Source organism: Camelus ferus, chromosome 13, assembly GCF_009834535.1.
Source record: "Camelus ferus isolate YT-003-E chromosome 13, BCGSAC_Cfer_1.0, whole genome shotgun sequence".
NCBI lineage: Eukaryota > Metazoa > Chordata > Mammalia > Artiodactyla > Camelidae > Camelus > Camelus ferus.
In genome coordinates this window covers 17598689-17613185 of record NC_045708.1, presented here as the reverse complement: position 1 = coordinate 17613185, position 14497 = coordinate 17598689, and the positions used below count along the sequence as shown (strand labels likewise).

Genomic DNA, 14497 nt, shown 5'->3' with positions numbered 1-14497 from the left:
CCTCAAACCCACTAGTACAACCTTATCTTCCCTGCTTCGTGCCTTTGATCCCACACAGAGCATCTCCTTCAGTACTATTTCTAATTTGCAGTTTCTTGGCTGAGGCTTGTTCATCCACCCAGATGAAAAGCTTCTTGGGGATAGGATCCATACCCTGTAGAGATGCAGTTTAGAAAAATGGCAAGAGTACCTGCTTTTTTCAGACCAGGATTGAAATTCCAGCTTGGCCACTTACTAGCCTGGGAAAGCCTCAGAGCCTCTGTTACCACTCAGGTTTGTTTGCAGGCTTACCAGTTAACAAACTCTCAGGGCCAGGCATGCAGTAGGTAGTAGCAAGTAACTTCTGTTAACAGTATACTTGTTTTTCATCCTTCACCTCTACTGCAGCATGTTGATAAAGTGTCACTGGGCAGCCAAGGATAACAAACTCTGAGCTCAAAGTTTCACCAAGGCTGCCCATCATTGTGAAAGCATCTGAACAGAATGCTCTGCGGGGAGTGACAGAATAAGACTTCATTTGCCAAGGCAGGTTGGTTCATGGGGAAGGATACAGGCGGGACCTAAATAAATATGACTGGAGGCTTGAAGGCCTAGGTACATGGTGAGGTCATGGCTCCAGACTGAATAGGGGCCCCCAGACCTGAATAGCCCTCCTCTCCATGACTGCAAGTTTCCAGATAACCTGGTCCAGAGACTAATACAGTCATCCCTGTGAGATTAGGGGCCATATCTGAGGTCTTTTCCACTCCCTGCTTGTCCCTGTTGTCTAGGACAGTGCCATGGCACACTGTGGAATAGATAGGTGAATAACCAGAGAAAAGATGAGGGAGGTGCTGGGGACACATGGCAGCTTTCTGGAGCTCACTATCTAACCTGCCATCAAATAGGTTCCTGACAAGGCATTCCATACTTCTGTGGCAGAAGTGTGGACTGGCCAGGAGTTTCTTTTGGGCATAGGGCTGTGTGTGTGTAGAGAAAGGGCAGAGAGAATCTCAGGGTGATGGCCCAAGAAGAAACAATCTGGAAGTCTGGGTTCCAGATCCAATTCTGATGTCAACTCACCAGTGTCCTTAGTTGAGTCATTTGTGAACCAGTGCCAGGATCTCCCCTGTAGACACTTCAAGCCCTATGTTTAGAAGCAGAACACATTAGCTCCATTTTACAGATGAGAAAACTAAGTGCCTGCAAGAGAAAAGCCATTCTCTTTATTATGGCATCCAAAGCTGGTCACAGTGGGAACCCATGCAATTGGTACGGTAAAGGAATTTGGCTTAAGTCACAAGCTGTGCAATATCAAGCCTTGATGCTGTGGGCACGTGCTTCGGTGCCTGTAAATGGCTCTTGATGGTTAGGGTTGTTGATGGGGTGATTGACTGGAGTGGGATGATGGGAAAGGCCTCCTCGCCAAGAGCCCAGGGACAGGACTAGTAAGTCTGTCCTTCTCCGTTACCTTCTCTCTCACTCCTCTTGCCTCAGCTGGACTCTATTTTCCTGGCTCATCCTAGCCCAAGGCCCTTGGTCTCTAGCCACGTTCCAGCCTTTCCCTTCTGAGACCTGAAAGGACCCTTTCAGATCCTAAGGGCACAGAACTGGGCTGAGATGAGGCAGGCATCCTGCCTGACACAGAGATTCCTACCTCCATACCCCCATCACCATATCAGGAACCAGAGGAGATCAGCAGTGGCCATGTTACAGAAAGAGAAGAGAAATCATTGCTCTCATCAAAAGACCAAGGGCCAGACAGGAATTCAGGGCTGTTCCTCCTCTTCTCATGGGACCTTCTGATGGCCAAGGGGTTGGGATTGGTACATGAGCTTCAACTGAGCTCATAATAGCCTGGGGAGAGATTGTTACACCCTGTTTCACAAATGAGGAAATTGCATGCCCACCTCTTTTAGCTACTTCTATCCCCTCGGGCCTACCAGACTGGGCTGGCCCAGCTGCCTTGAGCTTTGTTCCTGTCCCACAGGAGTCATGGAAAAATCCAGATGTTGGACAGCCACCTCTATACATGTATCTGTATCCACCAGAGAACCCTATTAATGGAGGATGTTCATAGTAGTGTTTAGAACAGAAAGAGTTTAGAAATAACCCAGATATCCCACAAAGAGAGCTGGTCGAACAAATGATCACACATCCTTACCATGGAGGTCAGTGTAGCTGGAGAATGATTACGAATAGCCCTTACTCTGTACAAGTACTTCTCTAAGTACCATGTGCATTTTGATCTAATCCTCACAACAACCCTATGAGGAAGCTGTTATTATTGGTGCCATATTACAGATGAGAAAACTATGACACAGAGAAGTTAAGTCATTTGCCTAAGGTCACACAGTAAGTGATAGAACTAAGATTCAAACCCAGGCAGTTTGGTGTCAGAGCCTGGGCTCTTAGCCACCATGAAATAGTACTGTAGAAAGATTTTTCCTGGCTTGGAACCTGCTTAGGATACATGGTTCATAAAAAGAGGAAGTTACCGAGAATGTGCTATATAATCCCTTTTTTACAGGAAAAATCAAGGCATAGATTCACATGAATAGAAAAAAACCCTGAAAGGATATATGCACAAAGAAGTAGAGCTGGTTTTTGGAGATGTTGAAATCATGGGTGCTTTATGCAAGCTTTACGCATCTCTGCATTTTCAAAGTTTTCTACAGTAAATGTGCCAAGCTTGTGCAATAATAATTGCTAACATTTACGGAGTGTTTTCTACACATCTGACACTTCATGTGCACTACCTTATTTAATCTTCACAACCACCCTATGAGATTAAAATTGATTTTCTCCACTTTACAGATAAGGAGACAGACTCAGAGATATTGATCATTTTACTCAAGGTCACACAGCTAATAATTTGCAGAGCTAGAATTTGAACCCAGTTTGCCTGACTCCAAAGCTCATGTTTGTTAAATGAATAAATAATTGACTTAGCCACACTTTAACTGGGCATGCCAAGAGCAGGATCACACCCTTGGTGCAAACAAGCGTCCAGAGAGAGGATGGAGGGCCTTCCCAACTCCTTGGTTAGTGCCCATGACTGAGCTTTATCATACTTGACTCAGGTGAGGAGGGTGTGGTGAATATTCTCATAGAGTCCTGTTTTTACAGAAAATGCATGATTACATAGGGAAGCTGCCATCTCTCTGACTTGATTCATAACACCTGGAGGAAGTCTGGCTACTCAAACCAGAATGCCACAGTCATGGCACCACCTGGCCACCTTCATTTCCAAAACACACGTTGCCAAGCACACATACATATTCTCATTGTTATAATAACTCTCTGAGAAAAACAAAGCAGCTCATCTTATTTGACTCATAAGAAAATTGAGACTGTGAGTGGTTTAGTACATGGAAGGTAGAATTGCAGAGTAGTTAACGGCGCAAGCTATGGCATCAGATGGATGTAGATTGGGCCCTAATTCTGCTGTTTATTAGCTGTGTGGCTTTGGGCACTCACATCAACTCTCTGAGCAGCAGTTTTTTCATCTGTACGATGGGAGTGATGATGCCTGTACTCACAGGCTTGAGGAGAAGAGTAAATGAAATAATGTGTGCAAAATGCTTGGCCCAACGCTTGGCATTCCAGAAATGGCTGCTGTCAATCAGTCAACAAATATTTACTGAGATCCTACTATGGACTAAGCCCTGGGTGCTGAAGATACAACAGTCAAACATTCCTGGTTTCACGTTGCTTGGGTCTGAGTTGGTGAGGGTGGGAGCATGCAGATGCCTGGGGGGAGGAATGTTTTAGGCATTGGAAGTGGCAGGTACACACAACGCTTTTTTCCCCAACGTTTTATTATGAAAAATTTCAAACATATACCCAAAAAGTTGAAAGACATGTTCACTGAAAAGCCATTCACCTCTGTTGTTCAGAGTCTGCAATTAACGTTTGATTTGTCTTACAACACTTCTGCCCTAGATCACCTGTGCTGCTTAGTATCAGAGGTTCTGCCTTGAAGATTTGGAGTCAGACTATCTGGACCTGTAGTCCGAAAACAGGGGCCTTTTGCAAGAGTCAGAAGGGAAGAGAGAAAACTTCCCTCTTGACCAGTCTTTTGGGAGAGGCCCACTGCAGTGGGTACTGCCTTTTATGAAAGAAAGCTTTTCTGTTCAGTGAGGAGCTTGGCCCTCTTGTCAAGCAGTCTGTCCCTCTTTGGGGCAGGATCAGGACACACAGGGGTTTAGGATGCCACCACTGAGTTTTCCAGCTGCTAAACACAACCGTCTGGGAGCTTCAAGCCCAGGGGCTAGCAGTGACTGGAAGTCTTCAGTGTCCATCTGCCTGACATTTGGTGCCCTTGGGCAGGTGGGTCCGGCTGCCTGATTTACAAGCTGCTGGTACAGGACCCAGGCCAGCAGGAGTCACATTCATTCATCCTACTCACAGAGGAGTTCCCCCCTTAATGAAACCCAGTTCATACCAAATGCTGATGGCCAAAAGAAGGCCAGAAATCAGGACCAGGGCTGACCATAAGGGAAATAGAGACTTCTGATCTCCAACCTCAAGAGATCCTGGCACTTTCTCCCTTATTTACTGCTGAGGTAGCAGAGGGCTTGGAATCCTACATTCCTAGACTTTTGGAGGTAGAAGAAGACTTAGAAGTTATCTGAGCTAAAGTTAAGTGGTTAAACACCCAGATGCATAAGTCAGACTGCCTGGGTTTAAATCCCAGCTCTTACTACTTACTAGCCCCGTAAGCTTGGGCAAGTCACCTAAACTTCCTGTGTCTCAGGTTTGTTCCTCATTTGTAATATACGGCCAACAGTACCCACTTCACAGACTCCTTAGCTGAGTTCATACCTGTAAAGGGCCTAGGACAGTGCCGAGCAATGCTAAGTGCTAAGTAAATGTTAGCTCCTAACAACACCTAAAGCAAAAGTAACCAGTTAGTGGTTTGCAGCCCATTTTCTTTTCCTATGCATGCCTTAACATATTGTATTGTTATTATTATTTCACAAAAGTGGGAACATACTGTACACACTGTTCCATAACTTCTTTTTTCACCAAGTAATATATCCTCTCTGACACTTTTGATATATCTTAAAAGCATTTTTCTCTGGATTTGTCCCCATGTTCAGAACCATCATATTGGTGGCAAGTTGTGTGTCCTGTAGTTTGCTTAACCAGTCCCCTACTACTGGGCATTTAGGCTATTGTCAACTTTTCTCTTCTGTAAGTAAAGCTGTACTGAGCAAGAAGTGACTGATACCAATGACTGTATGACCTTGGTTATGACCTTCTGAGTCTTAAGTTTCTTCATCTAAAAACAAAATGACAAGATTCTACCAGGTGATTAAAATCTCCCATGACCCACATATGATTCACTTGTAAGACATCTCTGACAAGTAACCATCAACTTCTGCTTACATTCCCCTAGTGACAGGGTGCTCACTACCTCATGAATGGCCAAGAAAGTATCCACTCTTGCTGGGCCAAAATCTGCCTCCCCGCAACTCCTATCCTAGTTTGACTTTCTGGGCCCCCATAAATTCAGTCTATACTCGGTGGCCAGTGGCTGGGGCCAGTGTAGAAAGTAAAAAAAACTTCGATTCCTCCATTTCTTCCTTCCCCCTCCTCCCACCCTTTCCTGATGCTTATTATATATCACACTTTCTGCTAGGCACATGGATGTGGTCAAAGAAGTTAGCTGCAGGGTCAGAACTTGAGGCCAGGTGCCCTAAGTCCCATTCAAATGGACTGTCCTCCATTGTGGGATGGGGGTGCTGAGGCCAGTGGCCTTCCTTAAATGCATTGGAGTGCTCATGTCCCAGGGAGAGTCCTGGGTTGCTCTGTGAGGAAGTGACCAGAAGGAGTAAGGGGAGGGCCCACTTCAGCCTTGGGCTGGATCAGGACTCCTGCCAGAGTTTTACTAGAGCTGAACCCAAGCCTCCTGTCTTTTCCCTCATCTGCCCTTAAGAGATTTAGAAACAGGTAGATTTAAATACAGATTCTGATAGAAATAATTTCAACTGTGTAGCTCTGAGGAGTTAGTTATCTGTGGGTCCTGTCTATGTCCTCCCCAGGGCTTAGTATTTTTCTTTGCTTTCACTCATTAAACACATTCTTTTTTTCCTTAACATCTTTGTTATGGTATGATTCCTGTATAGTAAACTACACATATTTCAGATGTACAATTTGATGAATTTTGGTAGATGTGTACACCAATGAAACCACCACCACAACCAAGATAACTAACATTTCCATCACTCTCCAAGAGGTATAAATTTCAAATTCCTAATTTATCCCTTCCCACCCACTTCCCCTCCGGTAACCATAAGTTTGTTCTCTAAGTCTATGGGTTTGTTTCTGTTTTGTGGATAAGTTTATTTGTGTCCTTTTTTTAGATTCCACACATAAGTGATATCATATGGTATTTTTCTTTCTCTTTCTGACTTACTTCACTTAGAATGACAATCTCCAGGTCCATCCATGTTGCTGCAAATCGTATTATTTTATTCTTTTTTATGACTGAATAGTATTCCATTTTATATATATACACATCTTCTTTATCCAGTCGTTTGTTGATGGACATTTATGTTGCTTCCATGTCTTGGCTATAGTAAGTAGTGCTGTTGTGAACATTGGGGTACATGTGTCTTTTTGAATTATATTTTCCTCCAGATATATGCCCAGGAGTGAGATTGCTGGATCATATAGTAAGACTATTTTTAGTTTTTCAAGGACCCTCCATACTGTCCTCCACAATGGCTGCATCAATTTACATTCCCACCAACAGTCAACACATCCTTTTAAAGAGCCCACTGGGTGCCTTCTCTGACATGTGGTAAGGTTTTAAAGAGAAATTTTGCCAATCCAAAGCCCCATCTGAGCCTCAATTTCCCCATTTGTAAAATAGGAAAGTTGATCTATTCTCTGCCTCTCTTCCAAGGATATGGTGAGGGTAAATGGAAGTAATGGGTAAAAGAGGATTCTTATGTTTGGGTGTCAAGTGAATGAATGCTCTCTTTTCAACTGAGCACAGTGCCTGACCCAGAGGAGGAATGCAGCAGCTGCTTGAATGAATAAATATATTAATGACTAAATGAATCAATTAGTGTTAGAATAAATGCATGTCTCCCCACTCCCTGTCATAGCTCCTCTGCTCCCGCGTTAACTCCACAACGAGCCAGCAGAGCCAGCCTTGCAGCCCAAGATAAGACCTTTGGTGGGTGTCTCCCCTATCACTCCTGCAAGTGGATGTGGGGGCAGAGGAGTAAGGCCTGATGCTGGTGGAACCACTGCACAGAGACGGACACAGGATGGGCTCCAAGTACCAACAGTCTCTGTGGGGCTGCCTGCCCCTGTGGGCTTTATTGCTAGAGGTGGCTCTCATTCTCATCTTCTTACTTTTCACCTCCTATGACACTTCTTCAAAGGATCAAAAGGATCTCCTGGGGACCTTTCGAGGTGAGTGTCCAGAGGGGAGGTGGTTGCAGAGGCAAATAGCTGCGGTAGGGAAGAGAAGGTCTGTAGTCCTCCAGGGGCCTAGGTGTTCCTTTCCATGAAGTCTCCAAGGAAAGGGGTTCCCTCATCTTCCATTGGTTGTGCAAAGACCCAGTCATCAATGTAGTCTCTGCTTTAGGACCAGGGTGGAGATCACCTCTTCCGTGAAGCCCTCCTTGATTTGTCAAGCAGAGTGAGGGAACTCCTCTTCTGTGTTCCCAGAATTCCCTCAAATGGTCTTCACAATTCTCTGCTTCTCTTCTTCTTCCTCACCCTCCCCCTCCCTTCACAGCAAGGAATTGCCTGTTATTGGGTTTGAGATTTTTTGTTTCCCTTTATGGGGTCCCTTTTTCTCATTTTGGTACCACCCTCCTGTTGGAAGCTTTCTTCTCACTTAGGGGCTGGGAAGTCTGCATTTTGTCTGCAAATCCAGAGCCATAAGCTATAGCTGAAGGGGAATGTAGGATGCTTGTTATTTTATATGCAGCTAAAAATATTCATAGACTGTGATGAGAACAACTGTAAACAAGACAGGTGTCCACAATGGTGTGGTTTTTGCTTTTTAAAAAAAGTTGAGGTGAGTTTTCTAGTATATCAGTGGGCCCATATGTTGTTTATGATAATAGAAGGGCCTCCTTGAGTGACATCCTTGAGACAAAGCTGAAGATTGAGCCTGTGAGTGCTTGCTTGTTTCTAAGTGATGTTAACTGAATAGTTAACCAGAAGCAAAGGGAAGGCACCCTGGGCCCTCAGCAGTGGAAATAGGGTAAAGAGATGGCTTCGGGAGGGAAGTCCCTGCACTACTTAGTGGGCGAGCCCAGAGAGTGCCCTCAGTGCCAAACAAGCAAGGCCTGGGCACAATTTTAATTCCTTTCAATTTAATTCTTTTTAATCTAGCACAATGTAATTCAATGCATTCATTCATTCATTCATTCATTTAACCCTGTATTATAAACCGTGAGGAATCCAGACACACGCCAATTAGAGCTGATACTTCTTGAGCACTTACTATGCACCAAGCACTATTCTAAATGCTTTACATGGAACCCTCACAGCAACCCTGCGAGATAGGTTCTGTTATGATCTCCATTTTTCATATGAGGAAGCTAGAAAGCACTGAGTGATTTGCCCAAGGTCTCTCAGCTGGCAATAGCACAGCAGGGTTAAACTTGGGTAGCCTGGTTTCAATCTGCACGCCATGTAACAACGATGTTTCATGGCCCTGCTTTACAGTGAAGTTGAATCACTTGTCATATGACCAGTAGGCATAGGAGCCAATATTCCAACTTTGTAGTATGGATCCAGGGTCCATGTTCTTTACTCCTAGGCTGTGCTACTTACACATAGATGTAAAGTGTCCTGAGATGCTCGCTTCATATGCAAGCACAGAGGAGGGCCCACAACCCAGGCAGAGAGAGTGACTGGCCAGCCAGGTCTTGGAGCCTCGGTAGGAATAACTGTGTGAAAGTGGAGAGTGGAGCACACAGCAGGAACCACTGTGTGTGCACTCACTGGACTGGACCAGGCTAGGGTTCAACACTGCAGTGTTTTTGGAGAAGAAAGAGGGAGGCAGGGCATGGTGGACCCATTGTGTTGAGCAAGAAGTTTGCCCTTCATTCTTTTGATCTACTAGGGAAAAGGGGGTGATCAGTTCACATTTGGGTTATGGAGAAAGCCATCCTAGGGCTGGCATGGGGGATGACTCGAAATGGGAGGCCAGTGCAGAGGCTGTGGTGTAGAATGGACCAGAGGGCTTCATACTTTTCTGATTGTGAACACCATTTTATCAAACAGGCAATGTTAGACTTAAGTACTGCTACATTAATATATTTTGTACATTATAATACATATACACAAATTAGAAAATGTGAAAGTGATCAAAATAAAACATATAATATTTTGAAATTACTGGTCATAATGGTGTCAGTCACTCTTAAGGCAAAGTCCACTGTTACCAGTAATGATAATGGATGTAAATCCTTTTCTTTAGAGTCTTCTGGATAATTTCAAATTATCTTGCTTGATTTCTTGTTAGATATGATTAGACTGACTTTTTTAAAACTTTGAATGTGACTGTCGAAGAGTCTGCCCAAGAGAAGTATCACTCTGCCCTTTTGTTTCCGTGTGCTTGACTGCCAGTATTCTTTTGCCTTCAGTCTGTGTTTTTTGGCAGGACTCATTTAAGCCATCAGTCTGTTTTGTGAAGGTCAGTTGAGTTAAAACTAAGTCATGTTCTGTCAATCCACTTAATCTAATCCAGTCCATGTAAACGCTAATAAGTTGTTTAAACCAGTCAATTCTAAAAAAAGGCATTTTTGAGATAATCTGGAAATCTGAATAAAATGTGAATATTCTAGCAGATACACGAATTGATGTTGGTTTTGTTAGGTGTGATAGGAGCCTGGTGGGTGTTTTTAAAGGCCCTGTTAGAGAAGCATACAGAAATGGCATGGTGTCTGGGGTCTGCTTCATGCCAGAAAAAAAGAAGGAAAGGAAGGAAGAAAACAAGTAGAGGAGGATAATAAAAGCAAGGTTGACCCCGTGTGACAGTCATCAAAGCTGGGAAGGGGGACAAGAGGCTCACTGTGCTACTCACTCTTTTTTTGTGTATGCTTAAAACTTTCCATAATAAAGAGATGAATTTTAAAACAAAACAAAACAAAACCCTGTCATTAGTTGCAACATGATGAATATGGAGAAACACGTGTCACTCCCTTCTTGGTGGCCAAATGTTCCCTAAGGACATCTTCTAAAGCTAGGAGACTAAGCTGTCTGACATCCTGAGCAAATGAGAAGAGGCTTCTGGGTTCATCTGAACATTAAACTCTTGCAGAGTTGCAAACTTCACCAAGTGCCTTTAGAGGTAGAAGAACCTATATCAGAGGTTCTTAAAATGTGGTCCCCAGATCAGCCACCTCAGCATCCCTTGGGAGCTTGTTAGAAATGCAAGTTCCCAGGCCCCATCCATGCCTACTGCTCCGAAACTCAAGGGGTGGGGCCCAGCAGTCTGTGTTTTACCAAGTCGTCTAAGAGACTGTAGTGCACACAGAAGTTTGGGGACTACTGGAGCTAGACTGATTCAAATCTTGCCTCTGCCTCTTATCTGTGAGACCTTGGGCAAATCCCTCAACCTCTCTCTGCCTCCATTTCAACCTCTGTCACATGATGATAGTACTTATTTCATTAAATTGTTGAAAGGATTGAAAGAATGAACACATACGAAGACTGATAAAGGACACTAGCTTTTATTGTTAATAAACTTTAATTTCTTATTTTTTAAGTAAAAATGAATAGAACTTAAAGTGCAGTCTCTGCTTCTGGCAGCCCCCGTAGATTGTCTGGAGCACCTTCTGAGGGAAGAAGCAAAGAGTCAGATTCAAGAGATATTTCGGAGGTAAAATCAGCTGTACTTGGTGAAAACGAGGGAGGAGTCAAGGATGGCTTCAGACATACGATTTGGCAGATGGAGGTGCCCATTCCTGAGATGAGAAGTGCAAGGGGAGGAGCAGATACAGTGATATATTCATCCTGGGCTTGGGGTTGAGGTGCCTGTGAGGTACTTAGGGGAAGTCAGTGTGTCTATTATCTACTGTTGCATAACAAACTGCCCCCAACCTTACTGGCTTAAAATAGCAATCATCTAATTTGCTCCCGACCATGATTCTGTGGTTCAGCAATTTCAGCCATACTCTGCGATGCAGTTCTTCTGTTGGTTTCACCTAGGCTTACCATGCATCTCCAGCCTGGAGGTTTGACTGGGGCTATATGGCTTCAGATGACTGCCTTCACATGTTTGGCAGTTGGTGCTGGCTGGCAGCTAGCCCACATGGCTCCAGCAGACTAGCCCAGGCTTTTCACAGGGCAGCTGAGGAGTTACCACAGTAAGACAGGGCAAGCCCCAGTGCCCAGGTGCTTTTCAAGCCTCTGCTTGTATCGTGTTTGCTAATGCTCCATTAGCCACAGCCAATTAGCCAATCACAAGATCAAACTCGGGTGGGCGGGGTCTATACTGGAAGGCATGATTCACTGGGGGCCATTACTATGCCAGTCTATCACACAGAGCCTGCTTGAAAGCTGCCAAATTGGGGGATGATCCTAGGCCCTGCACTGTGGCTACCACCCAGTTCCCCTCTGCACTCCTTAGAAGCAGGAAGGACAGCTACTAAGAGACCACAGAGGCTTTGCCAGTGACATGTAAATATGCCCAAATCCTGGCACCTTCCACATTTTAGCCTTGGCTGCCCTTTGATTGGGCAATCTCTTTTTCTCTTCCCAGACTGCTGCAGGGGTGAGGGTAGGGTGGGAGTTAAGGCAGTGGGGGAAGGGAAGGCAGCATGGGACTCCATGGATGGTCCCAGACCAGGGCTGCAGAGGTCCTCCTATCCAGTGGTGGACAGCACAGTGTGGAGGTTGAGCCCAGGGCCTGAGGGACCAAACCAGGGCCTGGCCTCAGAGCTGATGATGCTGAAGTGTCTGCAGGCCATAGGGCAGGGGCAAGTGTGGGTGGGAAGAGAGAACTAGACTCTCAGGGGCAGCCAGGTCGAAGGAGAGGGAACAGTCCTGCCCAAAGTCACACAGCTAAGTGGCAGGCATGGGATAATAGTTACTAACACTTAGTTACTAGCACCCAGCACCAGGCTAAGCGATTTGTAGGAGCCAGCGAACTCAGTGCTCACAGCAGTCCGCTGAGCAGGTGCCTCTGTTTCAGACCATTTTACAGATGAGGAAGTAGGGACACAGAGGTAGAGACAGGCTCTGACTCTGACAACCTGACTCGGGCCCACACTCTTCACATGACCCTGGATATGCTGTATGATGAGGCGGGATGGCATAGTGGTTAAACGCAGAGTCAGGATTCAGATCTTCCACCACAGTTTGCTAGCTGTGTGACCTGAGCTAGTTACAGCACCTCTCTGTGCCATTGTTTCCCCATCTGTAAAGTGGGAATAATAAACCGTACCTCCTGCCTGAGGTTGTTGTAGGTTAAGGCTGTCAGGCACTTGGAACAGTGCCTGGTATGTGGAGGGCATCGTATATGTGCCCGCTGTTACAATGATAGTAATTATTGCCCTGCAGGACTCCCAAGTTAGATTTTCTCTAAGTCATGGGACTTTAATAAACTTCGAAGGCCTGTTTCAGACTGTAAAACTCCCCACTGGGGCCCAGTCATTGGGGCCCCCCTGCAGCGATCCATTCCTTGTCACCCCTGGACACCTTGAGTCCATTAGCATATCAGACCAGCAGCTCATGTGGGGCGTGGCGCAGGCTCTGAGAGGTGGAGGCTGACATCAGTGGAGAGGCCCTCAATTGGGATAGAAGTTGGGGTCCACGTTGTGGGATGTAGGAGGATGCAGGGGGTGAGGGAAGAGAGGCCTTGAAATCATACGAGATTTACTGACCAGTCTGGGGTGAAGGGTGAATGGGCTCTGTCAACAGCTCCCAGAAACTAACACCGTAATTTCATCCCCCTGGCTGAAGCACAACCCCTCCCTCAGGGATAGGGTGGGGCCTTGGGAGGAAGGTCCTGAGCTCCTAGACCTGGCAGCAGGCATTGCAGCTGTGCCTGATAAAGCCCCCCAACCAAGAGCCTCTGACTTTCTAATCTTTAGAGCTCCACCTGTCCCCACTCACTGACCCCTGCCTAGGAATACGCCAGAGCGGTGAGGTCCTTAGAGAGTATCCAGTCTGACTCCTGCGTGTTACAGATAGGGAAACTGAGGCCCAAAGAGGGCAAGGGACTTGCCCAAGGTCCCTTAGTGAGGTGAGGGCAAACTAGAGAAAGAAACAGCCCAGCCTGGTGGAAGGGCACTGTACCGGGAATTCAGAGCTTGGTTCTGCTGCTGACATGCTGTGTGGCCTTGAGGAAGTTACAGACTCTCTCTGGTCCCCTTCTATAAAATGAGAGGAAAATGGAAGTGTGTTCTACTCATGGAAACTTCAATTTGAAGTCCGGACCCTAGCATTGTACCCTTCATACACATAGTTTCCTGCTTGGCTTTTGAAGGAATCTGAGCAATCCCAAGAGGATTGCCCTATACAAAATGTGCCCTGCCCACCCACATTCCACCCCAATTCCTAAGAGGATGCAAGACAGAATCATTGCCGATACCTCTCCTTCCCTCATGTCAGAGAAGAAAGTGCAAGAATTTGAATCTTCCCGAACCCCCACTTCTTACCCACTGCCCAAGTCCCCAGATCACATGGAGGTGCCCAGGTCTCCTACATCCCGGTGTTGTCAGGCTGATATGGGATCATCAACATTCACCCACATACTACGTGCAAGACCCTAGGGATGCGTACTTTTCAATGAAAGTGAATTTAAATATAAATTGAAGAGGCTTTGGAGAATTCTGGAAGTGAAAGCTTCCTCCTTGTTATCAGAGCCAAGGCTGGAGACCAGTGGAGACCAGGTGAGTCATTATCACTGTGAGGGTGATGATGGTGATGATCACGTACGTGCCAGGCACTGTACCCGGCTCTTGAACAAAAGACATGACTTCCTTTGGATCTCCCAGCACCCTCTGAGGCAGGAGGATAATTGTCCCTATTTAGCTGATGGGGAAAGTAAGCAACCTGTAAATCTGCACAACTAAGAGGGTGAAACACATAAATTGCCATTTTTATAGGTCAAAACAGTCAAATGTTGGCAATTTATATTGTTAACCGAATAGGGAACAATAGAGCTGCGGTCAAACTGAACTGTCTGACCTCAAAGCCCATGCCTTTTTCCTTTAAAAGAAAATAATTTACTGTCTACATGCTGGTTGTAGAAAATTTTAACACTGAAATGGAAAAAAAAAAAAAAGTAAAACTCTCCTCAACCCAGACATAATCTCCCTAGGGGGAAAAATTCTTTCAAGCTCTCTCTCCAGGCATCTATACACATGTGAAAATAGTTGATGTTTGTTAATAAAATAGTCTTTACTATTTTGAGAAATTATGTGCATTATACTATTTGATTCTTGCAACCTGACGAGGGAGGTATGATTATATTCCCCATTGAATGGATGAGAACACCAAGAGAACAGATAGGTCAAGGCACAGGCTT

The 14497-nt window shown here is 45.4% G+C and overlaps 1 protein-coding gene across 1 annotated transcript in view; it reads left to right on the top strand.

The window, feature by feature from the left end:
* Nucleotides 1-7265: 7265 nt before the first annotated feature.
* RHCE (Rh blood group CcEe antigens) overlaps nt 7266-14497 on the top strand; it is a 32638-nt gene continuing 25406 nt past the window's right edge. Inside the window, exon 1 of the mRNA XM_032495519.1 lies at nt 7266-7413. Within this exon, the coding sequence (XP_032351410.1) occupies nt 7266-7413 (148 nt within the window). The remainder of the gene's footprint in view (nt 7414-14497) is intronic.